The following is a 22,923-nucleotide window of genomic DNA, read 5'->3' as shown; positions in this document are numbered from 1 at the left end:
CTACCTGGAAATGGTCGGATTCTCAGGAGATAAATATCACTGGTGTTTGTGTGTGAACTCGTATCTCCACTCATCAAATACTTCACCCACCGACTTTAATGGTTTAACGTGTTGCTGCTGTCAGTGATAGTTAGGTCCTTTTCATCAGGGCTATATATTATCTGCAGCGTCGTGTTTTGCTTTCTGTCTCAGTGCCATGCCCCAACCTGCCAACGAAGAATGCCGCCTCTTTTAACTCCTCTATATGTTGGACCATTTAGATGTGTAATTACATGCAGAGCTGGGTGTCGTAGCCAGAGGGGGAACTGGCTGTAGATTTCTTGAAAGTGAAATGCCATCTCCTACTTGAAGAAGTGAGAGATAATGACAGGCCTGATTGAACATGATATATTTCATGGGCATATCAAACAATGGGCTTCGTACCCATATAAAATAATGTACCATGTCATAACCATGACAGGCTGCATGGAAGTCTTCAGTGTCTTTATTTCTACGCTTCCACTTCATTTAACCAGATAAAATAAACCATGTGTACTGTATGCAGGTGGGTCTGTTTCATCAACAACTGTGTTCACCTTTTAATTGTTCTTTCTTTCTTTTCTTTACCTGTTAGTTTTAGTTTTATTATTTTGCAATAAAAAGGGAATCATCCTGAAATGAGCTTGACAGACAGAGCAGCAGTTATTTCCAGCTGAAGCATTTGTTGCCACTAGCAACCCCTCCTGGTGCATAGTTATCGCACCCTGCATTTTACTGAATCTGTAAAATGCAAATTCTAACAAACTGTTTGTTTTTATTTTTGCTGTTTTGTAATTGATGAATTGATATTGAACAGAGATTTGTCTGATATCAGTGAACTAGCTAAACTTAGTAACTTCCTGTTGGCTCCATTTACAAATGCAATGAAATAAAATCAAAGTAGAACTAGTAGTAATAAAAGTAGAAGTTTTCTTAAAGAAACAGGTCCAACTTAAATAACATACGTAAATTGTTTTGTTTTGTTTTTCTTGTAGAGTCCAGAAAAAATTAGTTTTTACAGACAGTGCATTTTCAATAATTTTGTGCAGAAGAAATGCTTGGAAGTTGTAATAATGCACTTTCACCACTAGTACTATTCCTGGTGGGTTGACTGATACACAACTAACTTTAATTGTCTTGGTCTTGCTGGTACTGCATTACATGTAAAATGAGTTAACTGTTAAATAATAAGAATGTTAAATCTTAACATTTAATAGATTTTATAGACTGTTGAAATAAAAGTATAGCATTACAGCAACAACTAATTGTTTGAAGCACTTGCAGATGGAAGAACTTGTGAGCACAGTATTATTCAAAACCGGGAGCTCAAAAGAAGAAATGTTGTCCATATTTAATATTGTATATTGGTTGTCTTATAAAATATTCAGTTTAAAGTCTGTTTTGATCTCCACCAGCTCCTGAGGGAAATATATGTTCCTGTATATACTGTACATTCAGTAGATTCAGCTCATTATTATAACCAAATGTGTGCTCATTCGAACAGGTGGTTAGCCTGATCCGCTAATGAGTTACGTGAGTAGCCCTCCCAGCAGCTTATATGTATGTGTCTGTTGTTATTTATTATAACAACAGGCCATATGTTTCTCTCTCTCTCTCTCTCTCTCTCTCTCTCTCTGACATCTGGGCTGCAGACAGAGCTGGGAGCACTTCCCCTATCATTACCATGACAGACTGCACGGAAGTCTCTTCAGTGTCTTAATTTCTACGCTTCCCCTTCATTTAACAGGATAAAATAAACATGTGTACTGTATGAAGGCGGGTCTATTTCATCAACGACTGTGTTCACCTTTTAATTGTCCTTTCTTTTCCCCCTTTACCTGGAAGTCCTAGTTGTATTATTTTGTTGAATAAAGCTGACCAGACTCACTGTACTCGATAAGCTCCTGTGTGAAGCAGGAAAGAGCCGGCCATGTAATTTGGTCATGACTTGACACGTCTTCAGCTATAGATCCTTCCTGTATGACACATCTAACAATAATATGTCTGCTCATATTAGTAATTTTATGATTAGCTGTATAAAGTAGCCTGTTTCCTTCATGAGGTTTTTAAATACATTTTAATTTGGGATATATGTGTTACAGCTCTGTTACTGGTGTAAGTTGATTTTGTAATATGTCAGAAGTATATCAACAAGCTATTCTTAATTTCTTTTCATTTATAACCACCTTAAACTAAGAACATGTTTATACACCATCCTTTCTCTTTCATAATAGGTAAGAATCCCTTTTTTTCCCAACACTGTGGGGTTCATAAACCTTGTGCCCCACTTCCACCAGTCCCCATCCCCTGCACCTCCTCCCACGTCCACATCCTCCCGTCTGCTTTCCCAGACAGCCTTGTTAACATGCTTACCGCTCTCTGAGCTTCTGCCAGTACGGAAATAATAAACAGATTATTTTTTGTTGAGCCCACTCATCATCGGTCATAGTTTTGCTCAACGCCGTACCCACTGTGGTGACTTTACTCTCATTAAGATAATTACTCACTCTAAGCTCTGCGCTGTGTTCTGTTCAGTTCACACTTTACTGAACCTGTTACGAAATTCCAATTCCTGAGGAGTTATGGGGGGTTGAAAACATCACTTGGTTGCTGAATAACTTTGGGCCTTTTCCTGTTTACATGAGAAAGTCTTTAGTCTGAGTAATTAAGCTTATAGTTGCCTCAACATAATAGCAATCCATTACTGTATTTACACTGCTACAGAAAGCTATAAATAGGTTTCCTCCACTCTTGTTTTGTATTGTATTGGAAATGTAGTGTGTTTCATTTTGTTTGTTTACTTAGGTGGAGCATTTTAAAGGCTCTCTTGATACCATGTCCTCATGAGCATTACGCTGTACCTGCAAGAGTTTATCACACATTGTTTGATGATTGAGTCTCCGTTTGATCGTTTAGCCGGGCAGCTTCAGTGGGTAAGTACTGCCATCTTGTGGTTCAAAGGAGAACTTCATGTTTTGTGAATTAAAAATCACTTTTAAGTTTGTTTCACTATACTGACTTTTACTATTCTGACGTCTAACAGTCCTTAATAGTTTTATATCTAGAAGAAATGACTTGAATAAGCTTTTGGATAAACATAATTTGTGTTTTTCTGCAGTGACTGTTCACATGGGTCTATTTTTAGAGCAAAAGGAAGTAGCTCTCACTGCAGACAATAAGAGAGACGGTTTAATAGTGAGGAAATAAGACTCTGCCATTTATTTATATAACAATATACCATAAATTATCCATGCTTTCACTTCAGTAGCAAGGTGTGGTTACTACAATGCTTCTGAAAATACAATATACCCATTAAAAAAATAACGTCAATGATTTGTGATTTCAGGATATTTGTTATTATTATTAATGTTATTATTTTTATTATTATTATTATCATTATTGTTGTTGTTGTTATTATTACAACAAATTAACTATGCCTTTTTTACATACAGTTACAGTATGACAATATTTCACACTCAGCTAAACTGAACTCATGGCTCCACCTACTTCTATCGGCCCCATGTGACCTAGTGACAGGGTGAGGCTCTGGGTGCACTTGCTTCCGTGGGTTCTGCTGCTACGCAGGACCAGGAGGCCAAGGTTCGAACGGAGAGAGAGGCGTAGAGTGTCCGGAGCCATGGACTACCAACAGAAACTGGCTGAAAAACTCACCATCCTCAATGAGAGAGGCAATGGGGTGCTGATACGCATGAACTACATTAAGAAGGTGAGAGGAGACAGGAAGACTTAGGAGGCATACGGTGCGATTCACAGTGACACTAAAATAAGGAACTTCTTCGTTCATGCAGTGTTTTGTCATTTGTCAGTTTTCTCATTGATAGCTGGCGGCAGAGTTAATAGATCTAAATACACGTAAGAGTAAATATATTAGTACCCATTAATTCACTGCTTGGGATTAAATTATAACAGCAATTGACACTTCTGTTGGTATGATGGTATGATGCGCTGAATGCAAATATTCCAATATTATATATTCCAATATGGTATCAACGACACAAAGAATAATGATGATAAAGTCCACATAAAGCTGATCATACAGACTTAATTTGTGACGCATGTGGGTACAACAGAGACATTTAATGATGGTAATCAGCAGTAATGACACAGTGCTGCATCATTTCTCAATGTAAAGAGACTATTCAGAGGGCGTAACCCAACAACTTCAGCTACAAGACTTGTAATAAGGTCATTTGTGATCAACTCTGTTATGTTGACTGGTTTATATGTATCTGGCTTCTTTGTGTTGGTTGAATCTGCCTCCCAACTGCAACCGAGCTCATTTCTCCAAAGAGGAAGTGCAAACAGGAAGTCAGCCTGAGCTGTCAGCTACTTCAGATGTCAGTTATGCTGAACTGAAAGCTCAGAAAGTCTAATATAAGAACAGAAGTTAAACTCTTCTAGTCAGAGAATGAAAGGATCATAGAAAGAAATGTGTTGCGTTTTGGAATTTGTCAGAAGAAGAAGAACAACAACAATGTTATTTCGAGATACTTTTAAACCCCTGTATCGTCGACAGCCACGAGAGAAGGCATTGCGTTTTGGGGTAGTCTAATCTTACATATGTCTTCACATTCTGTCCAGCCTCATTCTTGTGCACTGGATATCTTTGAGACACCTTGAGGCAATTTCTTCAAATATGGCACAAACAAATCTGAATCAGATTTATTTGCACATATGCAATATGTGTAGATATAGTGGTAATAAACATAAGAAATAAGACACAATATAAAATGCACGAAGAATATATAATAACAGTAATTCAAATAGCAAAGTAACTGAACACTTGGCAAAAAACCAAGGAGTGTACGAATGTTCACAGTAAGAAGTATTAATTAACACAATCTACAGACAATACTCTGAAATGTAACACACCGTTATATGGTGTCATATGGTGTGTATTTAATATATATGGTCACTTGTATCCAAGGACGAGCAGATTACATTTTGTAAGTCAAGGGTCACTATGACATCACAAAACCTTAACTGCTAATTATGATGGAGTTTCAAACAAATGTCTAATAGGACAAAATGATTGAGTTTTATGTCCAAAAGGTCAAATATCAACCTCAGTGTGTTATTATAACGTTCTGCAAAAGCTCCGTCATTAAATTCCCTCATAGTCTTCTGTCCTCATATTATAACTGCCTGAGTTATTTCTGCACTCGAACTTCGTACTCGGAAACTGCTACACCATCCCCACTGCCAGTTTCTAAACAGCCCCACAGGAACAGTTCAGTGTTAATGATGGTGCTCAAGATCACCTTGAGCAAGGTGGAAAAGAAGAATTGCTCTCTCTGCACACATTTCCCCCTGTCAGTGCGTGCTTCTCTCGCCTCTTTTTTAACATTCGCCTGAGTCCTTCTCAAAATGCAAAATGCAGAGAACGCGAAATCGAAAGCAAATCATAGAAGTCGAAATGTTTCACCCTTTGATGTGCAGAATGATGGAGCCCTCATATTCCTTTTCTTGACCTTGCTTCTCCTCCAGACATGTGCAGACCCCAAGCTGCGTCCATCCGTCCTCACAGAGAAAGCCATGGAATCTGCCATCAAATACATCAACAAGAAATTCCCCAACATTGACTTCAGAGGAAACATTGTAAGTATGAAAAAAAGGCCCCTTTGTCATGATTTCCTTATTTGGGGTCATAAAAAAATGTTCCTCAGTCAATAAATAAATAATACAGGTTGTGATCCAATGAAAATGTAATGGTGGCCAGTCTTTTGACATTTAATCTGCCTAAAATAGCTGCTAACAGATTATATTAACATTGTATGTTTATTTCATTTAAGTCATATGCATAGTTTGGTATTAACTTGAGCTAATTCATTCAAACACGGGAGGATGGATCACTTTTCACACAGTGCGTCGTGGATAATGTTTTCATTTCTTGTTTATTACAGCAAAATCTCACCAACATCCAGCGACAGAAATCTGAAGTGATGACGGCAACGTCCAGCTACTACGACTCTTTCCTGGATGTCATAGAGTTCAGGGTGATTGCGGTTCACTTTTCTTTTACATTAAATACAACCTCTGGTGCGTTGCTAAATCATAACAAGGTGGTAAATAAACTGTGAAAAGTAAGTGCAACAGAGCAATGAAAATCGGCTTCTATGTCTTCTTAAGATATGAGAACTCCAATCATAAGATAGGGAACAATGGCTGAGGAGCGCTCCGTCTCTCTTTCTCTGTTTTCATCTTCACTCCGATCATTTTAAACTTTTTGGCTCCCAGAATGTATTTGCATATAGAGTGGTTTCCTCACGTAGAAGAAAATAATTAATTATCTTTCAAATATGAACACCTCCCGTCATATTTTTTTTCAAAGATTGGAAATAATTCAATTGTGATGCCACACAAATATTCAAATGATTGAGGATTTGTAAGCTACAGGTTCCTAAAAATGTATACTGTGGAAAGTGCATTAGAGACCTGACATGATTTGAATATTGTTTTGTTATTTCGTCTCTGCCTGTCTTCTAATCGAATCCGTCTCTGTTCTTCATCAAGGACCATGTTTATGAGTTGCTGAACACCATAGACGCCTGTCAGTGCTTCCTTGATATAGTACGTATTTACCGTGCAGCCTGTGGCTGTTTGACAGTGAACAGAATGTGCTGATAATCCATCAAACTTTTCCTCCTTTTCTTCCTGTCATCACACTTAAATTGATACCTCTTGCTTTGGAATATCTCACACTAAATTCATCAAAAATAATCTCCACGTAACTCTTACTTTATTTATGGCGTGCCTCAGACTGAGCTATTTCCAGAAACTGACTACACTGACATTTGGATTTCAGACAGTCAACTTTGACTTCACCAAAAGCTACTTGGATCTGATCATCACCTACGCATCCGTTATCGTGACGCTGTCTCGCATTGATGACAAGAAGGCTCTGGTGGGGATGTTCAACTGCGCCCACGAGATGACCAACGGGAGCAGGTAAGATGACGTGAAACCGCCACTAATGCGTTATTACTTATGCACAGAGCAGAGCGAATGCACGGGTGTGTTATTGCATTCACCACACTCCATTTAACAAGATCATTTTCAGTCAGCAAAGGTTTGAATTTGCTAAGTGCAGCTTCCAGCTGACAATAAATTAATTCAGGTACTTTAATTAATGCCGCTACAAGTTTCCACATCCATTTGGAATCCAGCCACGTTGCAGGATATTTATTTATGCACTACAAAACAGCAGGATGTTTAATCTCATCTTAAGACATGGGCATGGAACACAAACACATCCATTTTACACTTGGTATACAAATCATAATGAACGTGTTCAAGACCACACACAGCCTGTTCCTTGAGAGGACACAGCCACAGTGCAGCATTGTTTCAGTCGCAGGAAAAAAGTGAAGTCGTAAACAATTATGAAATTATTGAAACGGCACTCGTGTGGTGTCCTGCTTTCTCTTTGTCGGGTCTCCGCTTATTAATGCTCCAATGAATCCCGCAGTGACCCCTCCTACCCGAGGCTTGGCCAGATGTTTTTGGAGTATGAGCATCCCTGGAAGAAGCTCACCGAGGAGTTTGGCCCCCACACAAGGGTAAATTCAAATGGGAGCAACATGTGTTCACGGAGGGTTGCTAACGTGCAAAGATACATAAATAGTTTACTTTATGGGGATGGATGTGCAAATTGATTTATCTGTTCCACCATACAGTACATTTCAAAGCCCTGATTCGTATTCATTTGCTAAAAACTTGCTTTTATTCCTGTCATATTATTGGCTTAACATTTCCTCTATTTATTTTTTAGTTTTAAAGTTGTTAAAATGTCTCATTGCAGTCTGTCTGGCAGTGTTATGTGTTGTCATAAATCATAGTGTCATGTTATTGCAGCTACTTATTGAATTACGTTTTGAGTGAGTTATGGCCAGGGATTTTATGGCTACAATTAAGTGAAACTATTCTAAACCAATTTTTCCAAAATTCAGCCTGACATATTTATTTATTTGAAGGCCTAATTGGCGTAGAAAGGGTGTGTGTCAGGATTATTAAAGGTTTTTTTATAACTGGCAGTGAAATAAACTTTTCCTGCAGCTTTTAAATCTCAGATTTTGAAGTGTTCCCCTAGTATCTGTCGCACTTATTCCTTCTCCTCTCTCTCTCCATCCCCATTGTCTTGTCCTCCTCTGACCCTCTCTCAGTCTGTAACAGCAGCGTTGCTTTCCCTGAAGATGGTGTACCCACGCAGGAACCTGCCAGCAGAGCAGTGGCGGAGCGCCCAGCTCCTCAGCTTGCTCAGCGCTCCAGCTGCCATGATGGATCCAGCCTGCTGCGAAACTGTGAGTGTGTCCCCTCGTTACCTCTCCTCCTCTATTTATCTCTGACAGAGGGAGAAAGGGAGTAGACGAATGGGGGGATGAACACATCACAACTTCTTTGTTGCATTCTTTGGTCAGGCAGATGCACTGGTCAACCACAACATTAAGACCACTAACAAGGAGAAGTAAATAATATTTATCATCCTACGGTGATGCAATGTTCTGCTGGGAAACCTTTGGTTTCAAGTATCTGTGGGATACGCTGGAACAAGCCTGATCCACAAAGGCCCCTCCTCTCAACCCATACGACCCAAAGGCCCCCACTAACAGTACTGTGTAACCAGACACCACAGGACACCCTCAGAAGACCCATGTCCATTCTCTGATGAGTCACAACTGTTTTGAGGGAACAAGGGAGACCTACTCAATATTAGGAAGGTGGTCATAATGTTATGCCTGGTCAGTGTATATCACTTCCTTCTCCTCCCACAGTATTTAGGGCACAGTCAATATTTAAAAACAAATCAAAATAGCATTTAGTGCATATTGTTCAGATGTGTTTTGTTCAGTAGGGAACATGTGACTGCATGCTGCCATATTGCTGCCATATGCAGTAATTTCCACATAGATTGTTGCCAGCTATACTAACTGTGCTGGTATTGGCAATTCATCAGCCTGTTGTCCACCACAGATGGCGTGTGAATACCTGTCTATGGAGGTGGTGGAGCGTTGGATCATAAGTAAGTGTTTCTCATCCTAAAAAGTTGCTTCTTTCAATTCTTGGTCATATCAAAACCATTGGAAGAATCCATGTGCTATTTTAGCACGCTAAAAATTTTGGGAAAACATCCCCCGACAATATCCTTAAGCCAAATTGTGGCGCTTGCTTACACAAACAGCAGTAATATGCCTTCAGTTCTTTAGACTGTGTCGAAATGACTGCTAATTCTCCTCCTTCTAGTCGGTTTCCTGCTGTGCCACAGCAGCCTGAACTCAAACCAGGCCTCTCAGGACTTGTGGAAGATGGCCCTGAGGAGCGGCCTCTACCTCGTCCTCACCAGAGACGAAGTCCTCAACATACACAAGGTTACCGAGGACCTCTTCGACAGCTTCAAAGGGTATGCGACTGGAATTGCAGTGCTGATCTCTCTGCCCGCCGTGGACTGTGACAAATAGTCCGTTGCAGAGTCATGAAATTTTTAAAAGGCAGAGCTTCCTTTGGTCTGGATGTTTTAATTAATCATGTGCTCAGCTTGTGCTATCAGTCTTAACTGCCTGACTTTGCGAACATGTAAAAATTTGTGAGTGTTGAGGATTTATTGTATATCAGATTGCCTAGATTTGATTGAGTGGTTCAAAATGAGTAATGAAAACATGTAGCTCATTTTGGGCAGAACAGGAACTGCAGAGGTCGTCTATCTATATTTTGGTACCTCTCCCTAATATTTCATGACATTAAGGTGACGCTTAAACATTTTAAACCGATTATAACAGTAAACTAATCAAAAGTAAGTCCAAATCCAAAATTACAAACAAGCGGTACAACTTTAATGCATTTAGTCTTTTATAGGAAAAAGGGATTGGAATACAAATAGCCCAAAGTTAGGGAAGGGGAAAAAGTCTAAGAGCTTTTATAGTGAGTCCTTTTGTCCAGTGGGTCTGATTTCTGTGATTTATTGTGTAATGATGACAGTGAAGTATTGATCAGAGTGCAGGTGTGCAGTTTTTCTTCATAAATCAGCCTATGAAAAATGGGCTACTCCCGTATGTTAATACATGGCAAGAAAACGACGGCTGATATTTCAAAAACATTCCCTCATCATTTACATGAATCCATCTATAAGATCGTAAGTAAGTGTCTTGTTGCATCCAGTTAATTCCCGTTTCCTTTTTATCAGGTACAGCAAGCGAATCGCAGACATCAAGGAATGCCGTGAGCACGTTATAGTGAACTGGTGAGCCTGGCAGGGGAATAAGAAAAGTTTTAACTGTCTTTCTATCAGGCATATTTCCAGTAATTCGTACTTACTTTAAAATTATCTGTTAGCTGAGCCTCCATGTCCACTTGTGTTATTAACAGCGGAGCTATGCACAGAGAGAGGAGGCAGTTTCTGAGAGGAGCGATGAAGGAATTATTTAAAGTTCTGGAGGATCAACCGGGACTCCTGGGACCAAAGGTGCAAGTACAGAAATTAGCATAACAGTGGCATTTGAGGAATTTAAATGAATTCATTACAGCACGGTCCTGCTCTGAAATTAAAATTCTGCTCACGTGACTTGTGGGAATTGATCCAGATTCCATATAGCGCACATCTAACAGTGTCACACTTCATACTAATTCAGCTTTTACCAGTCACAGCCGAAAACCTTTCCTGACTTTCTTATGTGTTCTCTATCAAACCCCCAAGGCCCTGTTTGTCTTCATGGCACTGTCATTTTGCCGCGATGAGGTCCTATGGCTCGTCAGACACTCTGAAAATATGCCAAAGATAAAGACGCCGGAGGACTACGTTGACAAGTAAGTTCTGTATGCGCGCTGGAAGACTGTGGCAGCTCCCAGTGCCACTGCCATACTAGTGTGCAAAAGTCTGGCAGCCACCAGCTGAATTCCAGTCACACAAATAAATCATCAGTGAAGAAAATGAGGCGTAGCAATCAGAGCACATCTTGTATTCATTTGGTATTCATCCAGAATGGGAATCTGGAAGAAGTAAGAGTTGCAGAAGTTTCCCCTACCTGCAACTCCACAATGCAGCAGTTGAGTAAAGCAGATCTAAGGTTGTGCAAATGTTTTTTTTTTTTTTTATGAATTGTGAGTCCTGCAAAGACGTAATTAATGTTATTAATACGATTCTGTGTCCAGACTTCACAACGTTTGTCTTTCTGTTTCCCCAGTCAGATGGCTGAGTTGCTGTACTACATTCAGAAGTTAAGAGGTCTGGTGAGAAAGCACGTCCACGTGATACAGCGCTACCACATTCAGTACCTGGCCCAGTTCGATGCCTTGGTTCTCAATGACACCATACAGGTGCTATTTTAAATTCTGTTTGTCTCTCTTCTAGTTACTTCAAAGAAAGACTGTGGAAACTAAAAAAAAACAAAAACGAAACAAAACAATAAAGCCGAAAGCATCCATTTCCCCCAACAGCATTACATTTTGAACTAAGAGCATCCATTTCTCTTTCTCCACGACAGAACATGTACGTGTGTCCAGAGGAGGAGTCAGTCCTGTTGACCTCATTTGTCTCTACTCTGTCTGCTCTCTCAATCAAACAAGGTAATCACAACGACATTGTCTTGAAAAACAAACAGAAGACATAATCATGAATGGCTTTTTCTCTGCAGTGGACAACAAAGAGGAGTTTGATTTCGGGGCTCTGAGACTGGACTGGCTAAGGCTGCAGGTATTCAAGTTTATTGCTCGGCTCATTCGCATAATTTAAATTTAGGTCTGACCAGCTAAGTGCGTGCTGTCTTTGTCGTTTCGGTTTAGGCCTACACGAGTGTGAATAAGGCCCCACTTCCCCTGAAGGAGTATCCTGACCTGGCGAAGGTGATGAACATGACCGAGTTTCACACCAGGATGGTGGACAGTCTGGAAGAGATGATGCAGGAGACGTCGGAAGTGTCAATCTTCTGGTTGGTCTCTTTTCTTCTGCCCTCTTCTCTTCGTCTTCCTCTTCTCTTAACAGCGATTTTCTGTTTGCCAGCTTCTATCCACGTGTCTTTGAGAAGATGTTCACCCAGAGCAGCGAGGAGATGACCATGAAGCGTTACCTCATGGCCTTCCCTTCAGTCTGCTCCCACTTCAGTCAGTGTGGACATCTTCTCTGCCCAGAAGAGGTCAGTGTTCAGTTATCTGCTGACCAAGTCATATGTCACCGGCTGAGAGGCTCTACCATTGCTTGATGGATCATTAAAGCTATATCATCCGAAATCATTTGACTAAATCAAAGATGACTGGGCTAATATTTCTATTTATAATGGATGTGTAAATAGCATATAAACTATTCACTCTCAGGAATGCATCCCTTTGTGCTGTCGCACATGATTACCTGTAAATTTTTGTGCGTCAACATGTGTGCACAGTCACACTCTGCTGAGTCTCTTGTGTGCCGCGCCTTGTGTGTCTAGATGGACGCGATGGAGAAGAAGAGTCTGCGCCTGTGTGTGACCTTCTTGGAGCAGATAGCCAAGCAGACCAGCAGCGTAGTGCTGGAGATATGCGCCGAGCAGCGTAACCTCAACGATCAGGTGAAATCTGAGTCGACTTCATATTTTAAAAAAACCAATTACCTAGCGGACCGATTCTGCCAAACCCCGTATCCCATATAATAACATCAGCCGCAGCTTGGGATTGGTGTATGTAGCTGGAACAGAGGTCAGACTTGGGAATTTTTAAATAAAATGATAAGACACTCTGGAGCTGATTAGTGTGCTGTTGTTTCTTAAATCCCCTGAGGGAAATATACTGAGAGCTTAGTTTCCGACTGAGTTCCAGCAATGTGAACAAAAACCTCGCGTGTTTGTCTTTGAGGATGTCGTCCAATTTTTCCTTGCTTGGGTTTAATTCTTGCATCCCCACTCTGTCTCTCTTTCTCTTTCTTCCCCCGTCATTCTCTCCAATTTTGCATCCATTTTCTTTCCACTTGATAACCTCCTAGCTGCTGCCTAAGCACTGTGCCGAGACCATCAGCGCTGCTCGCTACAGAAAGCAAAAGAAGCCGGTGCCAAAGAAAGGAGAGGTCCAGAAAGAGAAGCCAGGCGCTGAGAGTCTGAGGAAAGACCGGACCATCGCCACCAAGTCAGCTATTCTTCTCGTTTCCCCTGATTATAACCATCACTTCTTATCTCACCCTGTCTGATCATAATTACACTTAACTGGCAGAGTTTAGACTGATACAGCTAACTGATACAGCCTTGGTTACAGTTAGTTGCAGAATTAACATCCGAAGGTTTTCCAGCGAAAGAGTAGTTAAATTAATGGTATGGTTACGTTAATGCAGTTCAAATTGGTAGAAGTACTGTAATGTCTACAGACGTTTCCTTCACCCCACGAGCCATTTATCACTTTAAGTTATTAAGACAGTAGGAAAATGCTCTAGTCCACAAGACATAATTAGTTTTGAACTTTGTCACCCTTCAAGTTGAACGAGTCAGGCTTGACAGGAACTGCCTGTTATACAAAACCACATTTTAGTTGGGCGTTTTCACCATTTGATCATTTTCCATATATAGCTGAACTTTAGCCTGAAGAGCTGTAATACTGTCTCTCCCTCTTCTCAGTTTTCCTCCCCCCGATGCCTTAGTTTGGAGATACGTTTTGCAGCCTCTCTAGGACGTTAATTACCTTATTTGTCTGAGAATAGAACATCCATACTGAGGTCATTGTCAAAATATTTGTCCTAACTGCCTAAAGACTTACGTCCTCCCTTCTCGCTCTGTCTGTCTCCAAGTGTGGACAAGATGCACCTGATGCTGACAGAGCTCTGCTCCACCTACAGCCTCTGCACCGACTTCATTGTCTTCGAGCACATCGTCGTCCCCACCGAGTTCCTCCTCTCTCACCTGGAGTTGCGACTCTCTGAGTATGCCGAGTGGGGATGGGGTGGGATTATTATGCTTGTCAAAGCAAATGTTGATGACATAATTGGTCTCAAAGGCATTTCAGGACCTGAAACAATAACTGTCAGAATTATTCTGACACTGAGAGAGGGACATACAGTACGGGACATGAAATACCATCTGCCAAAAAATTTGCTGTGAAGCATTGACCTAATTCCATTGTTTTGGTGTTTTTAGTCTGCTGGCTCTATGTTAAATGTCTCACGCACTGAGAGCTTATATACATCCTCTTCAATAGGCTGACCTCCTTGACAGAAATATTAAACACAAGTGTCGGATCACTCTGACCAGGAAGTGACAGAGCACTGAGGAAACAAACTGTCACTCATGTGCTGACCCGCACACTTTTCCTGTCTTTATTTTCCTGTCTGCTATTTGGAGCTCGGCCCTTCCTGAAACGTCTCGACGCCCGCTTTACCGTCTGATTCCCTCATGTCAAATTGTGTTGAACATCCAAGCAGAGACTCATCATGTCACTCTCCTGCTCTGTGTCATTTCAGTGTTAACTGCTGTTTAGATTAGGGATTGGTACCAGGGTAACCTAATGTTCTGTGTACATGCTCTGCTTAGTCTCCCCGTCTTTACAGATGATTATCTCCGCTGTCACCTTAAAATTAGTGCCCTCGTGTAGCAGCACGTTCTCAGTGATTGGCCCTTCTCTGCGGCACAAACTTGTAAATACAGTCAGGGAAAGAAAGTGAGAGCTTGAGTGGCCACAACAACAAAACAAATAAATGAATACATTTGCAGCGAAGCCCTGAAGCATGGAATTTGCTGACCTAACGAGAGCAGTGCCAAGTCACCATGGCTCGTTTAAGCCGTTTTAAGGTCCCATCTGTCCACGCTCAGTCCACTTCAGCTCAGTCACAAGTGACGCCGGTTGAACTTCTTCCTCCAGGATCATCGTGAGAATGGCCAATTACAACCAGACCACCCAGGAGATCGCTCGTCCCTCTGACCTCCTGGCCGGGATAAGAGCCTACACATCCAATCTGCACAGCCTGTCCAGTTACATCAACGTGGACGTCACCCGGCTGGTGAAGAGCGTCCTGCTGCAGCAGACGCAGCCACTGGACTCCCACGGGGGGCCGACCATTACCACCCTCTACACGAACTGGTGTGTGTCATACAACCATGTATCATGAGTACTTAGGCCACATATATAAAAATAGAGATTTATTTATAGACATGTGAAGCATGACTATCATAGACAGAAACCCACAGGAAGCATAATTACAAGTGCACATAGCACAAAGAGAACTGTCTCTTCCTTATTTTCAGTTCTCTGCTTGTTTTCTCATGACAACTCACTCCTTTTAAAAAGTGAATTCACACCTGCTGTTATAAAGGCTGACTTTTTTTTTTCTTTTGCTTTCTGCACCTCAGGTACCTGGAGGCTCTTTTACGTCAGGCGAGCAACTCCCTCATCGTCCATTGTCCTACCATGCAATGCTTTGTCAGCCAGACTACTGAAAGTGAACCAAGCTTCAGAGCAGAGGAATTCTCAGATGTACTGGGTCAGTCACAGAGCTTCAATTAGTCTTTTACTCTGCAGCAAAGCCTGCCGTTTGTCATCCAGAAACTGGACACACGTTTTTCCACTTGATAGGCGCAAACAATCCTCCTGCGTTCGGAGTTTAGGTGATCATGAGCCCACAGGTCCAAGAGATGACTCACTCTTTTCGAAAGACACAGCTGTGCACGTCTTGTTCGTTTAAGAGGAGTGTTATTGCTCAAGAGGATGTGCAGCTTGACACTGTGGTAGTGTGGGTGTTCTTTCACCCCACAAGTCATGCAGTTTATTCAGACACCGCCTGGCTAATGTAGTCTTAAATATTTCTTATTATCTCCCGCGCTCTTACTTCGTTGCCTCATAACTATTCCAGCATCCCTCGTCTCTCCTCCACACAGCCTCCAGTTCCACCTCCGCAGTAATGTGCGGCAGGAGTCGTGCAGCTCTTTATTTTCTCCCCACTATGGACCTTGGCTTGAGCACGCAAAAACAAACACGCACATCATACTCGCATCCATTAGGGAGACCGTCACGCATCATTAGACGCCCGCACACAGTGTCATTCTTATATTGTCTATATTTACTCCTCATCTAGGGACCTGCCTGCCTCGTAGTGACTCACGCGCCTGTCTATTGGCAATTTGCAATGTTGACCACACATTTTCCGTATCCTTACCCGTATCCTTCCATATTCATTCAGTTATCAAGAAGAGCGAAAGGTCTAATAACTGGAGTCACATTGAGTCCGTCTCATTAAGTCAGATTCACACACAAATCAGATTAAATCTGCATCCTTCCTCATCTGTTATTTGACTCCTTTAAAAACACCACATTGTGGAGAATTCTTTTTCACTTGAGGCTTCTTCTGTAAAACATGACTCTGTGAAATTACCTGAATTATATATTTTTTTTAATATTTTCAAATTATATTTTCAACAGAGCTTCAGGCACTGTCAGAACTACTTGGTCCATATGGCCTGAAGTTTCTCAGCGAGAATCTGATGTGGCACATCACCTCTCAAGTCACGGAGCTGAAGGTACGACATGACTCACGAGCCTGTGCGTCTTTCCATTGCTTTACTTTTTCTACTAGCCAGCATGCTACTGATCTAGTATTGTAACCTTAGCTTTTTGTGCACAATGTTTTTGACTTATTTTCAACATGTTGTTCTATTATCCTACATATGTAGTGTACTAAGTGGTGCAGAGGCTTTGCAAAATGGAATTTATTACAAAATGAGTGGTTTCATTATCAGCTACCACACTTCATTTATGAGTTGAGAGTTTCAGAAATAATGGTTACAGTTTGATTTCTTACATTAGCTGTTTTTGTGTGGCCGACAGCTCAGTAAATGTCACACTTTGGCTTCTGGACCTTAGTAAGCCAGAGTGCTGTTATTACCGTCTGGGTAGTGATACAGAGGCAGAATGAAAGTGTTGAAATGAGACAGACAGAGTTCAGCTCTATTTTGCTGAAACATGCGTTTAAAGAGCTTTCATATAAACGACTAGACCATACACTTTCCCGTTAATACATTACTGTGCATTATACAGTAGATATGGCAAAATATTAAGTACGTTTTATACCAGACATATTACTTCATATCTGCGAGCACAGTAAAAAACCTGTTCTCTTCAAGAGACTCTCTAGTGAATTAAAGTAAATTGCAACTAATCTACTTGGTTCAATCATATGTGCAGTATCTCTTTTATAAGATTAGATCCAGTAGAGCAGTTAATACTGCTGCACTGTGCCAGGTTCCCGACTTTGACACCTATGATTGAAGTGAGGAGCTGCAGAACGTACTGCCAGAGTCATCTGTCACAGCTGTAACCTTTCTCCTTTCTTAGTCCCAACTGAAGGTGTTTTTCATCACTTATGTCACTTCCCTCTGCTGTGCTAGAAAATGGTGATTGAGAACATGGACGTCCTGGTGCAGATGAAGAACAACTTCGATAAGCCTGAAGAAATGGCCAGTCTTAGAAAGAGGCTGACAGGTGAGAAGTAGAAACAGGAGCGTGGGAGGAGATGAAGGGAGGAACTGTGAAGGAAGAGGCAGGGGGCTGAAAGGAGTTGTAGAGAAAATGTGATAGGAGGAGACCTTTTACAAAGTACAGGGATAAGAGACTGACATGCAACAGATTGGAGGAAGACGTACCTTAGAGACCCTGCTAAAAACCTCTTAAAATAGTATTAATTCCCGTCCATCAAACTGGGTCATTACAAACATGTGGACAAATGAACTCAGTTCTGAAGAGAAAGAGGCTGGATGATAAAATCAAGACAATCAACTAAACAAATAAATAAATAAATGCATAAAATACGTCAGTACATTTAGAAGTTCAATTTTCTTCTTTCTAGTCTGACAGCCGAAAGTAACACATTGAGGCGAAGCATACGTTATTTGGGTATTTTGCTAGCACTTCGGCTAACACGTCACCCTCCTTGAGACAAACAAAGACAATGTGGCAAAGCTGCCTTGCAAATATCGGGCCACTCCTACAACCACTGTTCTGTGTGAGAGACTCTACTCAGCTGCAGGCAAAATGGAGGACAAAAATTGTTAAGTTATTTCAAGTTGTTTTGTTGGAACTGTTGAAGATGTTACAACAATATATTCCCCTCTTTGTTGAGTCTGTTCACTCATGCAAAATGAAACATGATTAATACAGATTAAAAATGAACAATATTTGAACATGATTAATCGAAATTAATCCACAGCAACCCTGTGATTAATCTAAAAACTTTAATTGTTTGACAGTGTGTGTGTCTGTATATATATATATATAGATATAGATATATTATCCTATATATCTTCTTCTACCACTGTCACCACACGGTTTTGCTATTACAACTAGATTACCGGTTGAGCCCATCTCAGGTCTCTTAACTTGAACAGTTTATAAAAAATATATGAGATACATCGTTCTTGTAGAGGTCACTTGTTGAGGATTTAGCACAAATAAGCTTGAGAGCTGCCAAGACACTTTTCTCTAATCTAATCTGCCTAGTGACAGCATGTTCTCTTTTCAATACAGCAGCATCTAGTTACATGTTCATTCACAGCGTTGCATTCAAAGCCACTGCTCTGCAAGAACAGCTGCAGGTTCCATTTTGTGCTCGAGTGCTTCTGATAGGCATGACAGGGATACGGATGTACGATCCTGACGTGTTTCATGCGCTCTTGCAGGGGGAGAGAACGTGCTGAAGAGGATGACCATCATCGGAGTGATCCTGTCCTTCAGATCAATGGCACAGGAGTCTCTGAAAGAGGTAATGATTAAGTCCTTTGTTTACGTATTTTTCTGGTGTGCGTGTTCTTTACTAAAATACAACCAGAAATTAGACACTACAGCTTAATTATAGGTAACTGATGTTCTAATCTTTTGTCACATTAAGTTGTCCTTGAGTGCTTCATATGTAAAGCTCTTTACATCTTTAGGTGTGATCATCTTAATAATAATGTGTCGAAAATCTTGTAACCTAGACCCTCCATAAGCATTGCCCATACCTGATGGGGCCGATTGAGTGCCTGAGAGACTTTATCTCCCCTGAAGTTGACATACAGGTAAGACACACCTGTTGAGATCCCACAGAGGAAGTGCAGTGCAAGAATCAGGTTTTCTCTGTGGAGGAATCATCACATCACAGTTCATCAACTGTATATTACAGTTTGTTTTCTCTGGCTTAACTTATTGTGGGAAAATGCAGAACAAGGGCATGTTGACATTCATCCAAATGTATATTTACCATTCGGACGTCTCATTGGGAATGTGACTGAATCCCATTAGAGGTAAAGAATGCAGTAGATATCGTGTATACGTGTGGCGTAATAAAATAAATGTGAATAATAAGATAGCATGCGGCGGTAGATCTGAGCCGTGGAGCTTAAGAGAACCTCTTTTTTTTTTTTTTTTTTTTTCCTTTCGTACCAACCAAATTGAATTCCTTATCTCCCTCTGGAGCAATCTGTGTGACTGTGACTCATGAACTCTCCCTCCCTTTACTTACGTCTGGCCTCTGAGTGAGGCATGACAGCCGTGCCACAGCCTGGGCCAGGATAACCCCAAAGACGTCAGCAACCCCCCCATGCCTCCGTGAGAGAGGCGCTGATCGCTGCTGCAGCTTTGCTCTCTGAACCACATCAGTGGAAACATTCTGCCCAGACAGGCCGACCATGCATAAAACCAGAAAAAGGCCGAGATCAAAGGCTGTGTGTCAAGACGCAGACACCCACCGATTATTTTATGTCACAAAATATGCTGTCAGTATGCAAAATGCACGAGTCCTGCTACCTGTGTTTTCTTCGGTGGTATAACCTATGAATATTCAAACAAACCACTAAATTAAATTAAATTATGCACCTCATTGCTATGACCTTACAGGTGACTCTGAGCGTCTATGAGCTGGCTACTGCTGCGGGCCTCACGTGTGATATCGACCCTGCCCTTGTTGCTGCTATTAGAAGCATGCACACAGGTAACACGTCAACTGTTAGTGCCCCTTTGGCGCACAGCACATTGTACTCTAACAACCTGCTCTTTCAAAAGAGAATGTTCTGTTATTTTTATTAAAATTTCTATTTAACAAAAACAAACAACAACTTGCAGATAACACATCCATTGACGAGGAGCACAAGCTGTCCTGTTTGCTGCTTGTCTACATCGCTGTTTCCCTGCCTTCCTTGGCCCTGGACTCCAACTCCTTCTACAGCCGAGAGCATGGAGGTGCATACTCATTTGTTTATTTGAGCTGCAACAAACTGCTTGAGAGTAATTATTCTCCAGACAGCCTTCAACCAAATACTAATCATTTGTACTTCCAGTCATTATTTACCAGCTGCTGATAGTGTCTAAAAAAGTACTCCGCACTGAAACATGAGGCTTATTAGCATGTCTGCGCATCATACTTTCCAGTCAGGCACGGTCCGAGGCAAAGCATGTTGGTTAATGAGAAACACGTTTCTGCTGAGAGACTTTTGTTTACAGATAACTCCGGCTGACGTGCATCAATACAGTTACTCTTGGCACATGGCCCTGCCGACCCTAACTGCTTGGCTCCGGGCCTAGACTGAAACACCGAAAGCAGCAAATTGCAGAGATTTCTATCAAAGCCTGAAGTGGCGTTCGTCGCGGATTATTTTCCATTGACATTTTTTAAATAAATCCGCGCCGTGAGCCTGGGGAAGTATGCTCAGCATGCTTCCTCTTAAGCGTCATGGATCATTAAGTAAATTTCTCCAATCGTAGGGGCCACGACAACATCCTCTCCGTGGCCAAAGTACAGGACATGCTTTTTTTTCCCATTTTCCTCTGATGGTTTTCGTATTTTCGTTTTCTCAGGCCACAATAACAACATCCACTGTTTAGCTACCGGCATCAACCAGCTGGCAGCTGCCATGTTCACCGTTCAGAACAAGAACATAGAGCAGCAGCTCAAAGAGTTTCTCAAGGTAAGCGGAGAACATCTTCTTACCGATCTAAAAGATCATATGCAACAGGTACTGTGTCTTAATCATATGTAGGATGACCAAATGCATCACACATTTCTTTAAACCAATCATTTGATTACATTCTTTAAAATCATCCAAATAAATTGACCAGTGTGGTGGAAATTGTCTAAAAGATAGCACTCTGGACGCATAAATAATCACACAAAACTTAAAGAGTTAAAGTATTAGAGTGTATTACACGATCCAAAGAGCAAAGTCAATAAATGTAAAAGATATAAGTCGCAACGGTTCCTGGGGCACGCTACTCTAACAATATTTGAGTTGAAGGGCTTTCTCAAGACACTGCCAACCTCTTGCCCCAGCTGAGGTCGAGTGCAGCAGTGTAAAAACGTTGCGTCTGTTTGATGTGTCCCCTTTTTGAAAGAAAAAAAACTTCCTGTCGTTCCACAGCTGGCCTCCACCACTCTGCTCCAGTTGGGACAAAATGCGGAGAGAATCGAGAGCAAAAACCGAGAGTCCGTCTACCTGCTTCTGCACTTGGTAGGTTTACCAGCAGAGAGAGATTCACACACTTTCATGTGTTCATGATGTGACTAATCAAAAAAAATCCCCTGGCCCTTACGACGCTGATATTATTTCTGGAAGTGATAACAAAATTACACAATTACAATTTATGACATGATTATGAAGTAATTAATGCATATTTGGAGGTAATTCAAAAAGTTTACATTGAGGGAAAGAGCATTTTTATTTATTTTTATTTTTTAAATGTTGAGGTGGCCAGAAATTTGAGCTTAATTTTTTTTATTTAAAAAAAAAATAGAACTAAGAGACATGAAACTTTAGCGACATTTGTAAAACCTGGCTTTGTAATTTAGAAAATGACTATTTAAAAAATGAAAGCACAGTTTAAAGACTTGTTTTCAAAGGTTTGTATTCAGTATGAGTAAATTAACTAATCAGGTCCTGTAACAGGACTTGTTAACATTTGGAAAAGATCAAATATCTCTTGCACTAACACTTTCAATTGATTTGTCTAGATTGTGGAGGAGTCCCCGTACTTGAGCCAAGACATTCTGGAGAGCTGCTTCCCGTATGTTCTGCTCCGAAACTCCTACAGGGAGGTGTACAGGTCCTTTGTCGTCACTATGGGCTGATCAGAGTCTTAAGAGAAAATGTATTCAAACTTTATTTACCCAGAAGAGTTTTTGAATGGACATGCATGCTTTTGTTTTTAATGCTTATCAGCCTCTGATTCATACAGATCTGCTCTCAGGTTAAATGTGGCCTTGGACATTTAGCTCAGTTAATGTTGAGTCCTGTGAGTCACCGCCCATTTTAAAAGACCTTGCTTTCATGATGACTGTTTACCAGCATTATGTGTCTTAACAACTGCTCCAGTATTACTAATATCAGCTTTAATCAATAGGTTGTTCTTTAAGTTAACCTTTCATACTTTCAGACACAGTGACACAGAGGAAACATGCTTTTAAAATGGAACCACATCCAGTTTTGAACAGGCTGTTGTGTAAATAGTTGGTGTGTAACACTTCGGAGAATAAAAATGACATTAATGCCCTTGTTGTCTTTTTGCTGTGTATTCAACATGTGTTCCTCATCTATTTCCAGTAAATTCTCCACCCTTGCTACCCTCCCATCCTTTCTCCCCGGACAAGTCTTTTCCCCGTTTCATATTTCATGTGCAATTTAAATGATGCACTCCAGTTTTACAGAACAGAAAGGGCTTGCTGCTAATTTTAGGCTACCCTTTAGTGATTATATTTTGCAACCAGCACTGTCCCTCCTTTCTTCTTTTTCCCCTTTCTCTCCTGTCCCCTCCCTTCCTATTCAACCCGTGCTACGGCTATATCCGTTCGGTTGCCACACTGGAGATATGGATGCTCACATCCATTTGGGTGTTTGTGCAACTTGTATTTAGGGTTTCAGCATCTAAGGCCGAGGGACCCAATTTCCCCGCAAGAGCACCAGAGGTTCAATTCCCGCTACAGCCAAC

The 22,923-nt window shown here is 41.1% G+C and overlaps 1 protein-coding gene across 1 annotated transcript; it reads left to right on the top strand.

Annotated features, from left to right (window-relative positions):
• Positions 1–3,562: 3,562 nt before the first annotated feature.
• Positions 3,563–22,490, top strand: nckap1l (NCK associated protein 1 like). Its single transcript, XM_047582685.1, has 31 exons — positions 3,563–3,745; positions 5,527–5,637; positions 5,943–6,035; positions 6,553–6,609; positions 6,845–6,987; positions 7,508–7,598; positions 8,202–8,339; positions 9,010–9,058; positions 9,280–9,436; positions 10,217–10,273; positions 10,399–10,495; positions 10,727–10,836; positions 11,214–11,346; positions 11,514–11,595; positions 11,664–11,722; positions 11,812–11,957; positions 12,029–12,161; positions 12,453–12,572; positions 12,983–13,122; positions 13,775–13,906; positions 14,842–15,060; positions 15,330–15,460; positions 16,396–16,493; positions 17,361–17,454; positions 18,648–18,730; positions 18,945–19,025; positions 19,843–19,936; positions 20,068–20,184; positions 20,800–20,909; positions 21,360–21,449; positions 21,950–22,490. Exons 1-31 carry the CDS (start codon positions 3,656–3,658, stop codon positions 22,064–22,066), a joined length of 3,372 nt encoding a protein of 1,123 aa, XP_047438641.1. The 5' UTR covers positions 3,563–3,655; the 3' UTR covers positions 22,067–22,490.
• Positions 22,491–22,923: the final 433 nt, after the last annotated feature.

Source organism: Mugil cephalus, chromosome 4 (genome assembly GCF_022458985.1).
Source record: "Mugil cephalus isolate CIBA_MC_2020 chromosome 4, CIBA_Mcephalus_1.1, whole genome shotgun sequence".
NCBI classification, from domain to species: domain Eukaryota; kingdom Metazoa; phylum Chordata; class Actinopteri; order Mugiliformes; family Mugilidae; genus Mugil; species Mugil cephalus.
Note: the sequence above shows the minus strand (reverse complement) of the source record. Positions and strands in the feature narration are given on the sequence as shown.

Bases quoted from the DNA above. Each gene is read 5' to 3' on its own strand.
- nckap1l (XM_047582685.1), top strand. From the start codon at position 3,656: ATGGACTACCAACAGAAACTGGCTGAAAAACTCACCATCCTCAATGAG. The intron at 5,638-5,942 runs GTAAGTATGAAA...TGTTTATTACAG, and splicing joins TTGACTTCAGAGGAAACATT to CAAAATCTCACCAACATCCA. The intron at 12,573-12,982 runs GTGAAATCTGAG...ATAACCTCCTAG, and splicing joins AGCGTAACCTCAACGATCAG to CTGCTGCCTAAGCACTGTGC.